This window comes from Eptatretus burgeri, chromosome 15, assembly GCF_056783735.1.
Source record: "Eptatretus burgeri isolate ZD-2024b chromosome 15, Ebu_testis_v1, whole genome shotgun sequence".
Taxonomy (NCBI): Eukaryota; Metazoa; Chordata; class Myxini; order Myxiniformes; family Myxinidae; genus Eptatretus; species Eptatretus burgeri.
The window spans coordinates 18,815,069-18,835,655 of NC_140975.1; the positions used below are offsets into that span (position 1 = coordinate 18,815,069).

Below are 20,587 nucleotides of genomic sequence, written 5' to 3' on the forward strand. Positions count from 1 at the left end.
AAAATTTTCAAAAACAATGAAAATATCAGTATTGATATCAGGTGCATAGAAATACAACTTGTCATGATCAATACACATTTCAAAAGTTTCAAAAACACAATGAAAATATTAGTATCGATATCAGGGGCATAGAAATACAACTTGTCATGATCAATACAAATTTCAAAAGTTTCAAAAACACAATGAAAATATCGGTATCGATATCAGGCGCATAGAAATACAACTTGTCATGATCAATACACATTTCAAAAGTTTCAAAAACATAATGAAAATATTGGTATCGATATCGGGGCATAGAAATACAACTTGTCATGATCAATACAAATACCGAAAGTTTCAAAAACACAATGAAAATATCGGTATCCATATCGGGGGCATAGAAATACAACTTGTCATGATCAATACAAATTTCGAACGTTTCAAAAACACAATGAAAATATCGGTATCGATATTGGGGGCATAGAAATACAACTTGTCATGATCAATACAAATTTCAAAAGTTTCAAAAAGACAAAGAAAATATCCGTATCGATATCGGGGCATAGAAATACAACTTGTCATGTTTCAAAAATTTCGAAAGTTTCAAAAACACAATGAAAATATCGGTATTGATATCGGGGGCATAGAAATACAACTTATCATGATCAATAAAAATTTCGAACGTTTCAAAAACACAATGAAAATATCGGTATCGATATCGGGTGCATAGAAATACAACTTCTCATGATCAATACAAATTTCAAAAGTTTCAAAAAGACAAAGAAAATATCGGTATCGATATCAGGCGCATAGAAATACAACTTGTCATGATCAATACACATTTCAAAAGTTTCAAAAACACAATGAAAATATCAGTATCGATATCAGGGGCATAGAAATACAACTTGTCATGATCAATACAAATTTCAAAAGTTTCAAAAACACAATGAAAATATCGATATCAGGCGCATAGAAATACAACTTGTCATGATCAATACACATTTCAAAAGTTTCAAAAACACAATGAAAATATCGGTATCGATATCGGGGCATAGAAATACAACTTGTCATTATCAATACAAATTTCGAACATTTCAAAAACACAATGAAAATATCGGTATCGATATCGGAGGCATAGAAATACAACTTGTCATGATCAACACAAATTTCAAAAGTTTCAAAAAGACAAAGAAAATATCCGTATCAATATCGGGGCATAGAAATACAACTTGTCATGATCAATACAAATTTCGAACGTTTCAAAAACACAATGAAAATATCGGTATCGATATCGGAGGCATAGAAATACAACTTGTCATGATCAACACAAATTTCAAAAGTTTCAAAAAGACAAAGAAAATATCCGTATCGATATCGGGGCATAGAAATACAACTTGTCATGATCAATACAAATTTCAAAAGTTTCAAAAACACAATGAAAATATTGGTATTGATATCGGGGGCATAGAAATACAACTTGTCATGATCAATAAAAATTTCGACCGTTTCAAAAACACAATGAAAATATCGGTATTGATATCGGGGGCATAGAAATACAACTTGTCATGATCAATAAAAACTTTGAACGTTTCAAAAACACAATGAAAATATCGGTATTGATATCGGGGGCATAGAAATACAACTTGTCATGATCAATAAAAACTTTGAACGTTTCAAAAACACAATGAAAATATCGGTATCGATATTGGGGGCATAGAAATACAACTTGTCATGATCAACACAAATTTCAAAAGTTTCAAAAAGACAAAGAAACCTTCGATATAAAAGTTTTTTTTTTTTTTTTTGTTTTTTGGGCAGGATGGCTCAGTCGGTGACACGGTCACCTTGTAAATGTTTGGTCGTGGCTTTAATTCCCCGTGGATGAACCTGGAAACGAAAACGCCTGTTATGATGCTCCACCAGCATGAATCGGAGCGTCTCAAAGCACGTCGTCCTTTGGGTGTCCACACAAAAAGCCAGCTGTCCTCTCTACACTTCGAAACTGCAATGCGAGAATAATGTACGTGTGCACGAATGCATGGAGAGCGTGCGGGGATTAGTCACCGATGTGAGTGTTACGGTGAGAGTATGATTTAATAGGGATCAGTGATGGATGGAAGCATGGGTGTGGATCTGGGAAAGGGGTGTGGTTGCAAGGATGTGTTCGCACGTGTGTCATGAGGTTTGTGTACTTTGTGTGCTCGAGAAATCGTCACACGATGCACTCACGCCTGTGACTTGTGTGACGATGCCACGTTTCCAACTGGTCTTTGTCTCCCCCGGTGAACCGGCACTATAAGAGTTGTGAAATGTGCTGCGAAGATGGGAGGGTGCTCCGTTCCACGAGACTTGACTGTGATCGAGGTTGTTGCCTCATGTGCGGCAAAGTCGTGAACATTGGTCATAGTGTGGCAACAACAACAACAAGCATTTAAAGGCCATTTTCCCCACTGGAGCGGGGGTTAGCCTTGTGGACCCCATGACAATCTTCTCCACTTTACCCTGTTTTCTGCATCTCCCCTTCTTAATCCCCTTGCCCACATTTCCTCTTCCACCACCTTTTAGCCAAGTTTTTCTCGGTCTTCCCTGTCCTCTACTTCCGACTACACTCATTTCCAACACTCCTCTCACCCAGTCACTTTCATCCTTCCTCAACACATGACCCAACCATCTCAACCTGTTTCTCTTCACAACCTCCATCACAGACTCTATTCCCATCATCTTCCGCAAGTCATCATTTGTCTTCCTCTCTCTCAACGATACTCCACACATCCACCGAACCATTCGCATTTCCACCCTTTCCAGCCTTTGTTGCTGCTCCATGTTCAGTACCCATGTCTCACTCCCATAAATCATCGTACTCCTCACACATGTAGCATACACCTTTCCCTTCAGCTTCAACGACACTCCCCTCTTTGTCAGCACGCCACTCAGTTCCCGAAACTTCTTCCATGCACATCTCACTCACGCAACCGTCGAAGAGTCTGATCCACCTTCTCCATTCAGCATGTCTCCGAGATAGCAAAATGTTTTCACCCCTTCCAGCTTCACACCATCTCCAAGATCCAACTCAACAATTCCTTCATCTGCTGCTCCCTCGATGCACACCTTACACTTGAATGTAGCTGCCACACTGGTTAATGACCCTCTCACCCCACTACATTTTCGATGAACCCATTCAGCACACATTGTACACTGAATGGAGTTCACTCCGACACCCTTCCTGCACACAGCACACGGCCATTTCCCAGTCCTTTCCACCTCACCACATGCTTTACCACTTGCCATCACCTTCGTCTTTCCGATATTCACCTTCAAACCTTTTGCCTCCATACATTCCTTCCACTTGTTCATCTTCTCCTTCAGTCCATCCATACTCTCTGCAATCAACACCAGATCATCTGCATACAGCAGCTCCCTCGGTAAACCCTCCTTTACCCTCCGAGCCAGCACCTCCATCACAACTACAAATAGAAGTGGACTTAGTACCGACCCCTGGTGCACTCCTACCCTCACCTCAAACTCACCACTGTTCCCATCCTTCATCCTTACGGCTGTGCGTGCTCTCTCGTACATGGCCATCACTACTCTGATCAACCATTCCTCCACTCATAACTTCCTCAATGCCCATGTCATAACTTCACGTGGAACCCCATCAAATGCTTTCTCCAGATCAACAAACCAAAAAAACAACTTCTTCCTCTTCTCCATGTACTTCTCCTGCAACTGCCTTACAATAAAAATTGCATCTGTCGTTCCTCTTCCTGGCATAAATCCAAACTGCATTTCGTCAATCTTTACCTTCTTCCTTATCCTCTTCTCCAACACCTTTCCAATACCTTCATTCCATGCTCCAATAACTTTATTGCTCCATAGGAGCCACAGTCCAGAGGGTCACCTTTCCCCTTGTACAGAGGGACGAGGGTACTCGGTTCCCAATCCACTGGAATGCGGCCTTCTTTCACCACCAGATTACAGATCTCTGTCATTCTCTTCACACCCCAACTTCCCGCTGCCTTCAACATATCTCCCACAACTCCCGTCAGCCCTCCTGCTTTTCTCCTCTTCATTGCTCTTATAGCTTCCTCAACTTCCTTCTCAGTTATCTTCTCTGCTGGTCCTAAAACCGGGTTACTCTCGATGTTTCTATCCCATTCACTTTCTACATTCAACAGCCTTTCCATATATCTCTTCCATCTTCCTTTAATTCCATCTGAATCCACAACGATTTGTCCCACTTCATCCTTCAAGCAACTCACCCCCGTCACATCAAACCTCTCTCTCGCTATCTGCTTTGCAATCCTGAATACCGCTCTCTTACCCTCCTCCGAATCCAAGCTTCTCCAAACATTTTCCTATGGGCCTCCTGCGCCTTTGCAACCTCTTTCTTTGCAGCCTTCTTGGCTTCCTTATAACTTCCATACGCCACCTCTTCTTCCACCGTACCCTTCGCCTTTTGCCATTCCTTGAACTTCTTCCTCTTCTCTTCAATACTCTTTCCAACTTCATCACCCCACCACCATGTTTCCGAGTGCCTCGGTGGTCCTTTTGTCCATCCACATACCTCACCAACGGCTCCCAATAGACTATCTTTCATTGACATCCAACCACTTTCAAGCTCAATTAGATCATCCTTTACCATACTCAGCCTCTCTCTTAATGCTTCCTTCACTGTCGCCTCTTTCAACCTCCACACCTTCATCCTCGGTTGGTACTTCACCCGCTGAATTCTCCTCGCACCTTTCACCTTTATATCGCTGACAACCAGGTGGTGCTGTGAAACAGTCTCCTCCACTGGATCACCTTTGTGTCCCGGAGGTTTCCCCTATCTCGCCGACGCACCATCAGGTAGTCAATGGTTGTCGTCAACCCACCTGACGTGTATATTGTTACGGTTGTGGAAATTCACAGAACACCATTCAGGCTTCCCAGAGATCAGTTATGTCGATAAGTGTGTGTTCCGATTAGATTTCCCCACCGATGTCTAAAGGGATTTATTCGTGTAACCGGGCTGTTATCTTTGAGTCAGCCATTATTCTTTTGCTATCTTTAATTTTGAACAACCACATCTGAACAACCACAACTGCCTCTCAACAACCACGCCATCCCCACCACAGTGCCAACCACAACCGCCTCTCAACAACCACGCCATCCCCACCACAGCGCCAACCACTACATGTCCTCACCATCTCCTCAACAACATCTCCACAAACGCACAACATTGCCTCACCTTCATCTCCATTGTGCCGCCATCTTTTCGCCAGCCACGGTGAATCCCACAAACGAGCAACATCGCCGCCGACAGACGCGAGGGTTCCCTGTTAGAGCGGGAGCCAATGATTCCTGCAACGTCCGCGTGTACTGGTTGATGATTTCACCCATGTCCGCGCATGTCCGAGCTTCGCGAAGAGATCGGATCAGAATCACAAAAAGGGTGGAGCCAGCGGAGGGGGGGGGGGTAAGAGGTGAGAGGTGAGAGATCAAACGCACCCCTGACACGATAAAAAGGCGTGCCGGAATGCCAGTCGTGCAGTGCAAGTCTGGAGTCGAGCTGGCACCGAATCAGAGGAAGCCAGCAGCCTGCCAAGGTTCAAGTCCAGTGGAGGGCAGTCGGGGTCGTCGGAGCGCAGCCAAGCCTGCCGTGCCGCGCAGAACTGCGGGAAGGTGGAGAAAGCCGGAGAGAGGTCGCCAGCCAGCGACAGAACGGTCCGAACCAACGCTGAGGAACGGGCGGGCTCTTAAAAGAGCATCAACTCTCGAAAGAGCAAAGGCCCGTTCGTTCCTCTGAGGCGTCGACGGCTAGACCGATCCACCAGGCCGCATAGCGGGGCCTGGACCAATCGAGCTGCCGTGTTTCCGACAAAACGTCAAGGGTCGCTCAGCGAGTCACCACGAGGGTGACAGGTAACCAGCCCGGCCTCTTGGAGCTCTTGCGGTCTCCACAGCTCTGTGGATATTAAAGGCCTACGGGTCCAGTTCTGCCCCTCCCTTTCCTGAGGTTTCTTTGCATGAAAGCTGTGGCACCTTGTCCATAAGTAGAACTGTTAAATGAATGTGCAATAATAAATAGACAACGGCTGTAGGGTCTTTTTGCTCATGTTTTGTCCCTTACCTGCATTGCTTTATTGACTGCATGATTGCATACGTGTTTGCATGCATACGTGTTACAAATAAATGTCCTTGTGTGAATGTTTACCTGTTCGTTGCGTCCTTTCCCTCAATTGAGCTGCCGTCATTGCGTTCGGGATATTAGCTGGCTTTTAAATAGCTGATAAAGTAATCGGATCCGGCGGGGCTTGGCGATATACACCGCTCGGCAAATCGCAAACGGAGCGATCTGCTTAAGCGGCTCGTTTCCAAGCAGGTCCCGTTGAGGTGTAAATCCCCAGCATTTCTGTCTGCGCGCATACTTAGGTAAATCGACAATTCGGCGATCGGACCCTGTCGTGCGTGGACAGAATAGTTGGCTGATTTACGGTGTGATTAAAAACACACTGGTAGCTGGATTTCGGCGTTGATCCGAAATCTGCGACTAGGTTTTCCACATTAGTTAAAAGCGGTCGCTCGCACGCCGGAGTGGTGAGAAACTACAACAATATAATTGCAAATCAGCAAATCAACTCCAACAGCAAACTCCAAGATCCTTTCACCTTCTCCATTCCTCACATCATGTCCTTAACCCCCATGGACTCCCTCAAAACCATCTGTACTCCTTCCCACATGTCCATTCAAGTCTCCTCCAACCACAACAACTTCCTCATCTTTCACATTTTCCATCAACTTCTCCATCGCACACCAGAACATGTTCTTCTCTTCATCGCTTCGACCAACCTGCGGGGCATATCCCGAGATGACGTTCACCAAGAGATTTCCGATCACGAATCTCACCATTATCAACCTTTCACTCACTCTTGTCACAATCACTACCACTGTCTACAAACTCCTCAGAAAACATTACACCAACACAATGCACACCTTCTGGGTACCCTTGCCACATAAACTTATACTTCTGCCCCTGCCTTCCCTTCACCATTCTCGCACCACTTCCCTTCCACCATGTCTCCTGCACACAACATATGTCCATTCTTCTTCTGACCAATGTTTCAACTACTTCTCCAGATCTCCCTGTCATTGTCCCTACATTCCATGTACCAAACCTCAGAAACCGATCTCCACGTGGGGCATCAGACGATTGGTCATCATAAATGGAAAAATTTCCTCCCTTGCTTCGATCGGGTTCCCCACCTTGAGTTTTAACGATCGGGGGTGAGGACGACCACGGGGTACTTTGGGCTGTACCCTGCCCATAAGTTGTACTTATCATGGTTTCCTTTTGAGGCAATGTTTTTATGGCCAGATGCCCTTCCTGATGCCAACCCTTTTAGTCGCCTCTTCCGACACGCAGGGATACGGTGTACCTATTCTAACCAGGGCACACACCGGGATATAGCGTGGGAGACGAGGAGTGCTTGTACACCCTCAGCCTCACTCTGTAATTCACGAGTGCAAAATATGATGCCGAGACATGCTGTAGCAGCCTCTATCACCCTCTTGAAGGCTTTGGTGGCGTGCAGGACGAGTGACGTGTACGATCCCGAAACCTACATGAGCGACCCATGGAGAATCTGGGATAGCCACAAATGACGTCATAGATACATCGGTCCACGTGACCTCATCCACACAGCCATGTTGATTGTTCCGTGTGAGCAGCGCCACTCAGTTGCAAACAGCACCGAGCGCCACGAGTGTGAAATGCAAACTTGAATGTGTGAGATTCGAATCAGGTGCCTTCTTTGTCAGGATCTGGAGCCGCTGTGATGGTTTCATCTGAACAGCGCTACATATAAACCGTGCCGAGCACCGTATAACCACACAGAGCACTGTGAGTTTAAAATGTGATTTTTAAAACGCGAGATTCGAACCAGGTGCCTTCGACAGGTTCTAGAGCTGCCGTGGAAGGACTGAGGATTGAGGTATCCGACGTCGGGATGAGGCACGGTGAGCTATGCCGAAGCGTCGATGTTTACATGATATTCAGATTCTGGGGCCCGGCGGTTACGCCATTTTTTTCCCAGCATACCTAGCGGCCGACGCATGAATTTGCAACTTCCGGTCGATCCGTGGTTTGTAAAGGTTGTGAAAATAATCATGTTGCACACGGGACTGGGATCGACGATAACCAACGGTCTGGCTCAAAGCTCTTTCCAGCAGTGCGCCTAGCTTCTCAGGACACAAAAACTCGATGTGGTGTAACCTCTTAGATTTTACTTTAGGAGGAAGAACAAGAAGCCGATTCTACGGAAAAAGGGTCGGGCTGATGCTAAAGGGAGATTCACAATCACTGCGGTGACGTGCCTCGACCATGACCACCACTAATTGATATGATTGATATATAATTCTCAGAATCGCGAATTAAAACAATCTTACCGGATGTGGGTGTGATCACTTTTTGGGACCTTCTGATGTGCGACAGTGACTCGAGCACTTCCGTCTTGATCGCGAGTGTCATGATCTATGTTTACTTAGAATGGCGCATTTTAGTTAAATTTGTGGCCTCGATTTCTTCTTCAACTTGCAACTTGCTGTTTATCTCCAGATATTTATCTTCCACCCAAAATCAATAAAGGGAAGATATGTTTATTTATTTATATACTGTACACATGCATAATATACACATGCATATATATATATAATATATACATCCCAAAAGTCACCGAGGGATTTAAAAATTAAATAACATTTCTGTTTTTTAAATAATTTATGATTATTTTTATACCAAAAGAAAATTTACAATATGGAGATACATTTGCTTTATTTATGAAAAATGATGCAGCTTAGATGTCCTCCATCTTCGGCTTCGCAGGGACGGGCTCTTTCGACAGCATTTTCCTTAACAGCGGACAATAACTCTGGCTGCAGCTGTCGAATTTCTGCACAGATGTTGTCCTTGAGCTGCTGAATTGTATGGGGGCTTATTGATGTATACACGCTCCTTTAGGTAACCCCAAAGAAAATAATCAGGAGGCATCAAATCAGGAGAACGTGATGGCCAAGAAATTTCTGAATTTTGCGAAATTATTTGGCGTCCATGCTCTTTGGGTGAGAATAATTGATCGATGAAATTTAAAATAAAATTCCATGATTTTGGTTATTTGTTTAGTTGTGAATTTTTCCATGGGTAGTTTCCAAATGTTAATCTAAATTCTGAAAAGAAAAGAAAAACAAATTATTAAAAAACGGAAATGTTATTTAATTTCTAAATCCCGAGCTGACTTTTGGGACACGCTGTAGATATATATATATATATATATATATATATATATATATATATATATATATATATATATATATATATATATATATATATATATATATATATATATATATATATATATCCCACCAATAAATGTTGCCCCCTTTGCCCTTCCACCGCTCCAACGTCCCTGCATATAGCATTAGCCACTCTCTACAAAATACATTCTGCATAACTGTTTCTTTACATTTGCCATTTTACTCACCCGCGAATGAGTACCATAAAGCTGTAGGCAAAACACCCCAGGCCGACAAGGAAGTAAGCCAACGGCAAGCGGTAACGTAACCAGCCCACTTGCCTCTGGTTATTGTAATAGCCATAAAACATGATGGAGTACTGCACACTGCCCTGAAAGTGATGAAACAAACACACACAATTTACTGCAATAACACATTAAAAATTATGCAGTATCATCATTTGATTCTTAATAACAAGAATAAAACAATCATTCATATCCCAATATATTGAGTTGTCTGTACTATAAGAGCGCAGTTTGTCTGTGTGTCTGCTGGTCTCTGTGTTGCCATTTTTCTCAAAGATGGCTGAATGGATTTTCATCAAACTTTCAGAGGTTCATCAGTGAGTGTGTGACGAGAAAAACTACCACCCCATCAAAATTCAGAGCAAGAAAAAGTGCAATCAGAGATTGCAGTCCCTCCCCAGACTTATTTTGTGTGGTGTTTGTGTTGTTTTGTGTTACGTAATTATTAATAACAGATAAAATTAGAACTGCCACGATGTAAATTCTGGCAGTGATGACTGGTTCAGCCATTTCAGACAAGAAGGTTTTTGAAGGTTCTTTAAAAAAAAAATCAGTATGGCTGCCGAATCACATGACCTATGAGGTCATACTTATCATTAAAACATTCTACATGAGTGGTCGCACCAATAGTGAAAATTTCGTCTCAATCTGACAAGCCATTGCAGAGAAAAACATGAAAGTTCTGTGCGGATAAACAAACAAACAGAAAAACAAGCCAGTAGGCGGCGATGGGTCGCCGAGCATGGAAACTATAATATATAGAGCAAAATGGATGTCATATAGCGGATAGGGAATCACCTTAAGATTATGCATATCAAATTTCATCCAGTTCCATCTACTGATAACTACTCGGTATCCATTTGAATGAAAAGTACCGAAAATGTGGTTTGAAATCTGAAATCCCCAAAGTTCGAGGGGGTGCTGTGGGTGAACAAAGATCGAAATCGAAAATCCGGCTCGGTTGTTTGTGCACAATGTATTCCAGACGATTAGTGTGAATTTTCATGACCATCCGACCATAACCCTTGGAGGAGTAGCGTTTGGCGCGAAGGCACCTCCAGCTCTCGCATATTATCGATTTTTGCACTAATTGACCTTTGACCCCTGACCTAAGCGAAATCGGTCAATATGTCCTGAGGCAAAGTTGTACTACTCATTGAGTCCCATGAACCTGCAAAGTTTCATTCGTCTCGATGCACTTACCTGGTCGCTAGGGGGCCTTCAATTTTTGCCAATTTTCGCGCATACCCTAATTGTAGGGGGCGCTGTGGGTAATGTATTCCATATATCACAAAAACAGGAATATATTTGACAGAGCATCACCTGTAGATCATTCGTGCCAAATTTCATAACCCTACGTGGGATAATGGCTTTCGGAATTGATTTCGCGTGAACGGTACCGATTCTGAAGGTTTTTTCGGTTGTTGCTAGGGAACCAAAGCGTCCCTAGCAACCATCACAATTTCCAAAGCACGAGGTCATAAGATGTACCTACCACCCGAGTTTGGTCATTTGGTCAAAATCCACCCACGTTTACTACCAATTATGCTAATGACAAACGAACAAACAGACAGAATTACTGACAATAAGGGTCACCTATTTAGGCGACCCAACACAAACAAACAGACAAACCAACCAACCAACAAACAAACGCAATACCCTCTCCTTCAGTGAGGGTAAAAAGCAAAGATGAAGTCATCTTGAGGAACCTGTGTGGGTTTGCATTTCAGCTGCTACTCCTCAACCTTCAAACCGATCCAGGTACAGTCAAGTAAGCCTTTTTCAAAAAAGAAAAAAATCAAAAAGAACCCAGGTCGAAAAATTAAATAATTCTGGCTGCCAGACCATGTGTCTGATCAAGTTGAAATTTAAACCATGTCTGTGCATGAGGGAGAGCAGGTTTCATTGAAAGAATTCCCAGGATGAGTTGCTGTCCAAGAAAGTAGAGATGTGAGATGGCTGTTTTAAAAGTTTGATGGCTGTTTGAAGTGCCTGCCAGTCAGCCTGAGTGAGATGCCAGACTCGACGGCGCTGAGGTGGTTCTCTAATAATAGCCAGAAAGATGTTTATATTGACAAGGACATGGTCAGATGAACCGATTGGAGCAGAGGAAGAACAGTTGACGTTTTTCATGGAAATTGGTCAAAATCTGATTCAGAAGAGATGGAGTACCGTTGGTTGAGATCCGGCTCAGGAAGTTAACAGATTGTGTCAGTCCTAAGGAGTCACATAATTCTTTTGCTGAAGAGCCATGTCAGGTGAGGGAGGTACCCACACCCAGGAAAACTGTCATGATGACAACTGAAGTCACCACATTTGAGTAAGAGAGAGTTGGGATGAGAGGATAGAAGTTGGTCCATGTTTTTGGCGAGCGAGTCGTAAATGGAGTCATCACTGTTTGGTGGACGGTACAACACACACATAAACATGGGGTGGGAGTGGACGAGAAGCCGTAGCCAGAGCTATTGCTGGGGGTGTGTGGTAGTAAGGGCAGTACATGGAGAGTGAGGGTTCATCTTTGATGAAGAAAGCAACTCCGCCACCAGGACGAGGCTCAGGTCTGTCATATCGGAGGAGGGAGTCACCAGGGAGAGACACGAAGGAGTCAGAGGCGTCTTGAAGAAGAAAAGTTTCTGTAAAGCAGATTATGTCTGGTTTGTCAGTGGCAACCTGTAAGGAAAGATCTGTCAAGCTTGAGTGAAGGCCCCGGATGTTTGAGGTCCACATTGTTAAGGAAGAGGGAGAGGAGGAGGCTTTGCGTGCAGGGGAGGGCAAGGGGAGGGGAGGGGGAGGATAGGATGAGGGAGGAGAGAGGAAGTAGGTAGAATTGTTGAAAGAGTGTGGGGGATTACAGAAGACCTAGGGGAAAGGGCTGGATGAGGAGGAGGAAAGGCTCGGTGGTGATGGGATGAGTTACAGTGGGGATTAATAAGAGTGGGGGCAGAGGGCAGTTGAAGATTCAAGGAAGTGGAGGGATGAGATTGAAGAGAGAGAGGGCAGGGGAAGGAGGCAGCTTTGTGGATGTGAGATTGTGAATTGAGATTGTAGGATCTCATGGGATTGTGAATTGGACGGGTGACGTGACGGGCCATTTGTAAATCTCTTGATAGTGCCTAAGCCTTTCTAGCTACGTGAAGGTAATTTAAAATGATCCCCGACCTCATTCCTTATAGTGGGACAACTTAGCATACCAATTGTGCATTTTGTGAGGAAAGCACCAAATTTGGCACACGAGTAGCCCAACATATTATGAACAGATTTGGATATTGGGCCATCTCAAATTCAGCCGCTGATGGCTGTGGCAGCCATTTTCCACTGCCATCAAAAACTTTGAGATGGCCCAATATCCAAATCTGTTCATAATATTGTTGCGGTATTCGCGCCCGCCGGCGTGCTGACGGCCACGTAACTCGAATCGCGGCACGTCGCCCACCGGACGGACAATCCAGTCGTGACCCTCTCGGACTAACGCCGGGAACCAGTCACGGGTGGACCTTTCGGTCTCACCGCGATCGAGCCAATCAGCCCCCGTGTGGGATAGGGTTGCTCGCCAAATTCGACCTACCTAAGTACCCACGCGGAGGGTAGACCGGGCGATCGCACCTCGCCGCAGGTCGACTTCGGACACGGGCCACTTAAGCGACCCGTTCCGTACTATCAGAATAACCGAGCGGTGTTATCGTCGACCTCGACGGTTCGATTAATTATCGGGCGTATTCAGCCCACTACCAACCCTTTACGTGAAGCAAGATGAGGATTCAATGGGAGAAAAAGACGAAGCGAAGCGGGAGAACAGTTCAATAATAAAGCACATTTATTCGCGGCACACGGGAAGCACACACATTCAATTCCACCAAAAGCACACAGAAAAAAGAAAACACAATTCCATTTACACAAAAAGCAAAAGAGAAACACAATGCAGAGCTAATACCGACTACCGAGCACACGGCAACACTTATACAATTCTACTTCACAGACGGCGCCGACAACACATACCCAAAACCAAGGAAAAGAATACCCCCAAGAATGAGGCGGGCCTGAGGCCGAGACCGGGTCGCGCCTACCCGTCTGGTGATGAGACGCGGAGCGGCGATGGCGCCCCAACCCGCGGGCCTCGTGGACGGTGTCTGGTAGGGGGTGGGAACGGGGCCCCCTTGGTCGCACTATCTCAGCGCGGGGGGAAACAGAAGGGGGTTGCTGATGCTCGGGGTATAGAGGATCTTTATTATCCCTGGTGTGCGTCTCCACCTCGGCCAGGTCGCGCTGCCGGCCTCCCTCGGGCGTGCAGCTCCCGGCACCGACGCGAGCACCCCCTCGTCTGCCTTCGCCGCTGCCGCCTCTCCGCCTCTGGACTCTCCGACTCTGGACTCTTCTTTGGACTCTCCCGTTGGACTCTTCTTTGGACTCTCCTCCTCTGGACTCTCCCGTTGGACTCTTCTTTGGACTCTCCAGCTACTGCAGGCTTCGGGCTCCAGACTTCCACACTGCTCTGACTGACGAACACGGTCCTTTTATCCCCCCGTAGCTTTGCCTTTGACCCCCTCCCTTTGACCTTTCACCTCGCTCCCCATTGGCCCGAGAAAAAGTGGGCGTGAAGGCTTTTTGATCCACAAATTTGCATATATCGATCGTCCTGGAGGCGGGGCCAAATTCGCCCCTCGCTCACCGATTGGACGGCAAAAAGTGGGCGTGTGTCGTTTTTGATCCGTTTTTGAAGCACAAAATCCGTGATTTTGTACACGCTGTTCGACGTGCGCCCTGCACGAGTCCAACACCGGAACCCACAGCGGGGCAAGAACGGTGGCGATGCTACGGTTGCGAGGTGTGACGGGAAGGTCGTGGCGGTTGTGGTGAAGCGGCGTTGTGGTTGGTGGTTGATGTTGTGGTTGTGGTGGTAATCATGGCGGTTGGTCCAAAATAAAGATAGTAAAAGAAAAACGGCTATCCTGAAGAGTCGCAGCTCGCATAAATGACATGTATTCCCACTAGACAACGGGTTTGGGCCTAACTACACATGCACTTACCGAGATACCTCACCTAAGGGACCTGAATGGTGGTTTGCGAATTTGGTAACCACAACACTACCCCCTCCCCTTTTTACAGACTCGTCCCGAGTCGTCAAATTTTCGTGTGCCATCATGTGTAGTTTTCCCCTAGTACATTTTACCTACGGATCCCTGAGTGCGACATTCATGGTATTCGTGTCCCCAAAATAAATAACCTGAGGGCTGCGTAACTATCTAAACAAACTCACTCACACGGACGACTTAAATAAAATTGCCGGCGCTAAGACATACATGCCGGGGGCGCACTCATATTTACAGTACATCTTACCTTAACTTACAAATTTTACACTAAACCATGGCCCAGGATCACTGAACTCTGCAAAAGAAAAGCAGTTAGCAGGGAGCCAGGCTGCCCACATGCAGTCTCTGGCTCAAACAATGCAGGTGACAGGGAACGTGGCTGGCTGCTCACACGCAGTCCAAGGCCTTCCCTTTTGAACTGAACTCAGTGAACCACAACGGTGCTTGGGCTGCACAAACGCAGTCTCCGTGCCAGCTCAAGTGGCACACGCAATGAGCACAACGAATGGATGCATGAACGGTTTGAACTGAATGCAGTGAACCACAACGGTGCATGGGCTGCACAAACGCAGTCTCCGTGCCAGCTCAAGTGGCACACGCAATGAGCACAACGAATGGATGCATGGACACAAACACGGTGCACGGGCCGCCACTGCAGGCCCGTGTTGTAGCTGCCAACAGGGCAGTTCTCGCAGCTTGCAAACTGTTGCCTTGATCCTGGCGCACATGGAAATGAACAGGGGGGGCAAAGCAAAAATTGAACGGGGCTGGTGAACGTGGGCAGTGGGCATGGCATGGCAAAGGCAGCAGGCAAACACAGCCCGCAGAAGAAGGCCGCTGCAGGCAAACACAGCCGGCAGATGAACTGGCCGGCACAGGCCTTGAAGTACCACAGCTGCAGATGAACTGGCCGGCACAGGCCTTGCAGCACACAGCTGCCGATGAAGTTGGCCGGCCTCCGCCTTGAAGCAAAACACGGCCAGCCGATGAAGTTGGCCAGCCTTTGCCGTTCAGTGGAGGTTGGTGGAGGGAGTGCGGTGGTGCTGGCCACTTGGAAGGCGGGCTCGGACCTACCTCCCAGTCTCCCTCCCACCTATCGCCTTTGCCTGTCACTGTACATACCCACTCCCTTAATTTGTCAAACCCCAATTTAGCCCCCTTAATTTTTTTTATTATTTTTTTTTCTTTTACTTCCCCACTATAAATCGTCCCCTAACCCCCTTTATCGTCCTTGTTCGGCTAACCTATACTGTCACCTAGCCTACTCCCAACCCCTACGTTCCCTTCCCGGAGGGGAACAAGGGAGAGCTAACGTCCTGTGTCGAGGCCCACCGAAGCCTCAGAATGGCCTCCCCCAGAGTTCGGCGATCTATAACCAAAGTGGGTCCAGCGGCCCACAACGACAGCGAGGGGATGGATGGTGCGGAGGGGTACACTTCCTAATCTACCCTATCCATTTAACTGTTAAACTACCCCGGGGCTTTCAACAAGCGCCTCTCGCTTAAACTATTGGTTCTAACAACCCAGATTCCCGTCGCCTGTGTTGGTGTCCTCACAATTTCGGGCCTCGCCCCCCAATTTTCTCTCCGTGCCCTCACACGGTCTCCTGGCTAGGACACGTGGCTCCCTTTGGCAGGCACGACTCTCTGCCGAATCTCCCGCTATGGCACCCCCGGGCACTACACTGCCTCCGAGCCTACCAGCTCCCTAACACCGGGGAGTGCCCCCCATGGCACCTCCCCTGAAACGCACACGTGGCAGGCCGGCCTCCCGGGCCCCTTTCCGAGGGTCACCCGTGCCCACAACACTGCCCACGCGGCTAATGGCGCCCCGGGCCCCCGCACCAAGCAGGCGCACCCGTGCCCACTACTCTATCCCGGCCCCCCATGGACCCATGGCCTACCGCGGCCGACTAGCCTGGTGCCCGGGGTACCCACTCAGCGATACTCACCTTTCGCAGCCACGCTCCCAAGCCCGTCAACAGGGCTCCTGCACCCCTCCAAACGGGTTTCGAGCCTACACACCCACCAACAACAAAACGACCTCCATTTTTCAATTTGACTAACCCAGCTAACTCACTCTACACTGACCCCGGGGTCCCTTGGGCGGGAGTCACTCCTCCCCCCAATCACTCATCGCACCATGCATTCCCCATTCGCTCCATACACACAGACCCGCTGGCCTCACTCACTCACCAAGTACTCACCTCACAACTCACCAACAACTCTGCAACTCACTCACCGCTGAAGTCTGCCATCCTTCTATCTGCACCCCTAACTAACTCGTGCTCCCACGTCGTCCCTTAAACTATAGCACGTTCCTTTTAACACTACGTAGCTAAACTACGTCCCCTCTACACACTCACAAGTCTGTCACGGTCTCTAAATCAATCATTTTATTTCCCAACCTAAATCTGGCTACAATCCCTCTAACTAATCCATTCCACGGACTCCATGAGGACTTACCCCTGCCCCATGAAGTCGGTCTAACTAAGCTAACCCTTCCCCCTAACTAGTTTCCATCCTGTGCCCAGGCTAAGGGGGTCTTTCACCCCTTGCCCAGGAATCCTGTGTACCCGAAAGTGAGGCTTGTTCTTTTTTTTTTTTTTCTTTACATGCGCAGCGCCAGCGCGGCAACTCGCGCACTTTGCACCTGCCCGTGACGTCATGCAGCTGCACGTGTTCCTCGTCCCTCCTTGGACGGTACCATCCGGCAGAGATACCCCTCCTGCCGGATTCCAACCCCACGTGCAGCCATGGCGTCACCGTGGGCATAAAAAAAAAACACAAGCCCCACGTCTCGAGGGGTTCCCCACGCGAACACATGTGCTTTGCCCGTTGGAGCTTAACACACACGATCGCGTGGAGAACCCGTCCGGTCCAAATCCATTTACCTGCCTAAACTTTGTCCGTCCGCGGGATCGGCAAATCCACCGCGTGCGTTTCCGGACCGGGACTTCACTCTCGCAAGCGAGCACGTGGCGGTCTCGTGCGTTGCACAGCACGAACCTCGTGCTCACTGCTGGGTGAACCCGGCACGGTCCTCGAAACAGCTACAGCCGCTACCCGGCTTTCGTTTCTCCCATGTCGCCGTCGTCGCCTCCATTCCACACACGCATACCTGCGTGTTACGACGCACACAGTCCACTCCATCACATTCACACCGGGAGACGCGGCTGCGTGCTCCCGCATGCCAACCGACATCTCCCTCACATACCGCTCTCTCACACACACGGTCTCCCTTGCACACAACGACCTTGCACACGGCCGTTCACTCACACACGCGGGGGCACTCACCCGCGGTACCTCACTCATACACACGGCGACACTCACACACGCGGTCTCTTCCACACACGGTGCCTCACCCACACACGCGGGGGCACTAAGCCGCGGTGCCTCACTCACACTGGCCGTTTCATCCACACACGCGGGGGCACTAACCCGCGGTGCCTCATCCACACACGGCGTGCTGGGAAGCACGCACTCCGGCACCATCGCCACCACACCACTCACACACGGGGTCGCTTCCACACACGGGGTCGCTTCCACACACGGGGACGCACTCACGCCTTGCACCACACACACAGGGACAACCACTCTGGGGATTCGTGTCCCCACAAGGGTCTCCGGGGCCTCTATACCCCCCAAGCTCTCCGTGCACCCGTCCACAGCACCCGTCCCCTCAACCTCACAAAGCACGACCGAACTCACCTGGTCGTGACTCGCCTCAAGGGGGCATACTCCCTCCCCTTGTTCCTGGAGGAGGCCATCCAGGTGCTCGCACTGGGTCTCTACCCAGTCCGCCAGCTCACCCCCATTGTCCTCCACTACCTCTGTGTGTGTGTGTGCGTCACTTACCCCGTCTTCCTCGTGTAGTCTTTCCTCTATTTTTTCTATCTCCCGTGTCTCTGCCAACTCTTCACCCTTTACCTCCCTTGTCTCCACTATTATTTCCTTTGTCACGGCCTTCATGCCCGCCTGCAGGCATCGGCCCATGTTCTGCGTCTCACCCCGGAACTTTTTCATTTCTTCCTTCATGTGCTGTGTATTCGCATCCATCGTCGTTTTCACTTCATTTGTATTTGTATCCATCTTTTCATCCATTTTTTGTGTATTCGCATCCATCTTTTCGTTCATGCCTTTCATTTCGTTTTTCATATTCGCATCCATTTTTTCGATCATTTGTTTGTTCATTGCCGCCAGCATGGCGCATAGCTGGGCCATGTTGGATGCACTCAGCTGAGCCGTTTCGGCAAGGGTTGGGGAAGGGTTTTGGTGGAGAGGGGGGGGAGGTGTCATACACCGCGGCCGCTGCCGCACCCACCTCGGGCCCTGGGTTCAGTTGGGCGAGTCCGTGTTCCTGCACAATCAACATTTCCTGCTCGGGGATTCCATCCTGGACCATGGATTCTACATTACTACACATATACATTTCTAATACCCCCGGCTCCCGCTCGCCTTGAGACGCCATCTTGCTTCTCGTGAAGGGTTAATTTAACTCGCTCGTAATTTGGAGGGAATCGGGGGTCGCTTCTCTCACCCCTGGACCGATTCCCGTGAATTTAGCCGAAGACAGGAGAGCCCGTTTTCCTGTTCTCCGATACCAGTGCCGCGAGGAGGGCGATGAATTTGTATCGCACGACCTGACACCAGTGTTGCGGTATTCGCGCCCGCCGGCGTGCTGATGGCCACGTAACTCGAATCGCGGCACGTCGCCCACCGGACGGACAATCCAGTCGTGACCCTCTCGGACTAACGCCGGGAACCAGTCACGGGTGGACCTTTCGGTCTCACCGCGATCGAGCCAATCAGCCCCCGCGTGGGATAGGGTTGCTCGCCAAATTCGACCTACCTAAGTACCCACGCGGAGGGTAGACCGGGCGATCGCACCTCGCCGCAGGTCGACTTCGGACACGGGCCACTTAAGCGACCCGTTCCGTACTATCAGAATAACCGAGCGGTGTTATCGTCGACCTCGACGGTTCGATTAATTATCGGGCGTATTCAGCCCACTACCAACCCTTTACGTGGAGCAAGATGAGGATTCAATGGGAGAAAAAGACGAAGCGAAGCGGGAGAACAGTTCAATAATAAAGCACATTTATTCGCGGCACACGGGAAGCACACACATTCAATTCCACCAAAAGCACACAGAAAAAAGAAAACACAATTCCATTTACACAAAAAGCAAAAGAGAAACACAATGCAGAGCTAATACCGACTACCGAGCACACGGCAACACTTATACAATTCTACTTCACAGACGGCGCCGACAACACATACCCAAAACCAAGGAAAAGAATACCCCCAAGAATGAGGCGGGCCTGAGGCCGAGACCGGGTCGCGCCTACCCGTCTGGTGATGAGACGCGGAGCGGCGATGGCGCCCCAACCCCGCGGGCCTCGTGGACGGTGTCTGGTAGGGGGTGGGAACGGGGCCCCCTTGGTCGCACTATCTCAGCGCGGGGGGAAACAGGAGGGGGTTGCTGATGCTTGGGGTATAGAGGATCTTTATTATCCCTGGTGTGCGTCTCCACCTCGGACAGGTCGCACTGCCGGCCTCCCTCGGGCGTGCAGCTCCCGGCACCGACGCAAGCACCCCCTCGTCTGCCTTCGCCGCTGCCGCCTCTCCGCCTCTGGACTCTCCGACTCTGGACTCTTCTTTGGACTCTCCCGTTGGACTCTTCTTTGGACTCTCCTCCTCTGGACTCTCCCGTTGGACTCTTCTTTGGACTCTCCAGCTACTGCAGGCTTCGGGCTCCAGACTTCCACACTGCTCTGACTGACGAACACGGTCCTTTTATCCCCCCCGTAGCTTCGCCTTTGACCCCCTCCCTTTGACCTTTCACCTCGCTCCCCATTGGCCCGAGAAAAAGTGGGCGTGAAGGCTTTTTGATCCACAAATTTGCATATATCGATCGTCCTGGAGGCGGGGCCAAATTCGCCCC

General features: G+C 48.6%; 1 protein-coding gene across 1 annotated transcript in view; it reads right to left on the bottom strand.

The window, feature by feature from the left end:
* Positions 1–20,587, bottom strand: part of LOC147011669 (transmembrane channel-like protein 1) — a 47,949-nt gene that overhangs the window by 12,952 nt on the left and 14,410 nt on the right. The window contains exon 8 of the mRNA XM_085857122.1: positions 9,498–9,640. Within this exon, the coding sequence (XP_085713248.1) occupies positions 9,498–9,640 (143 nt within the window). The remainder of the gene's footprint in view (positions 1–9,497; positions 9,641–20,587) is intronic.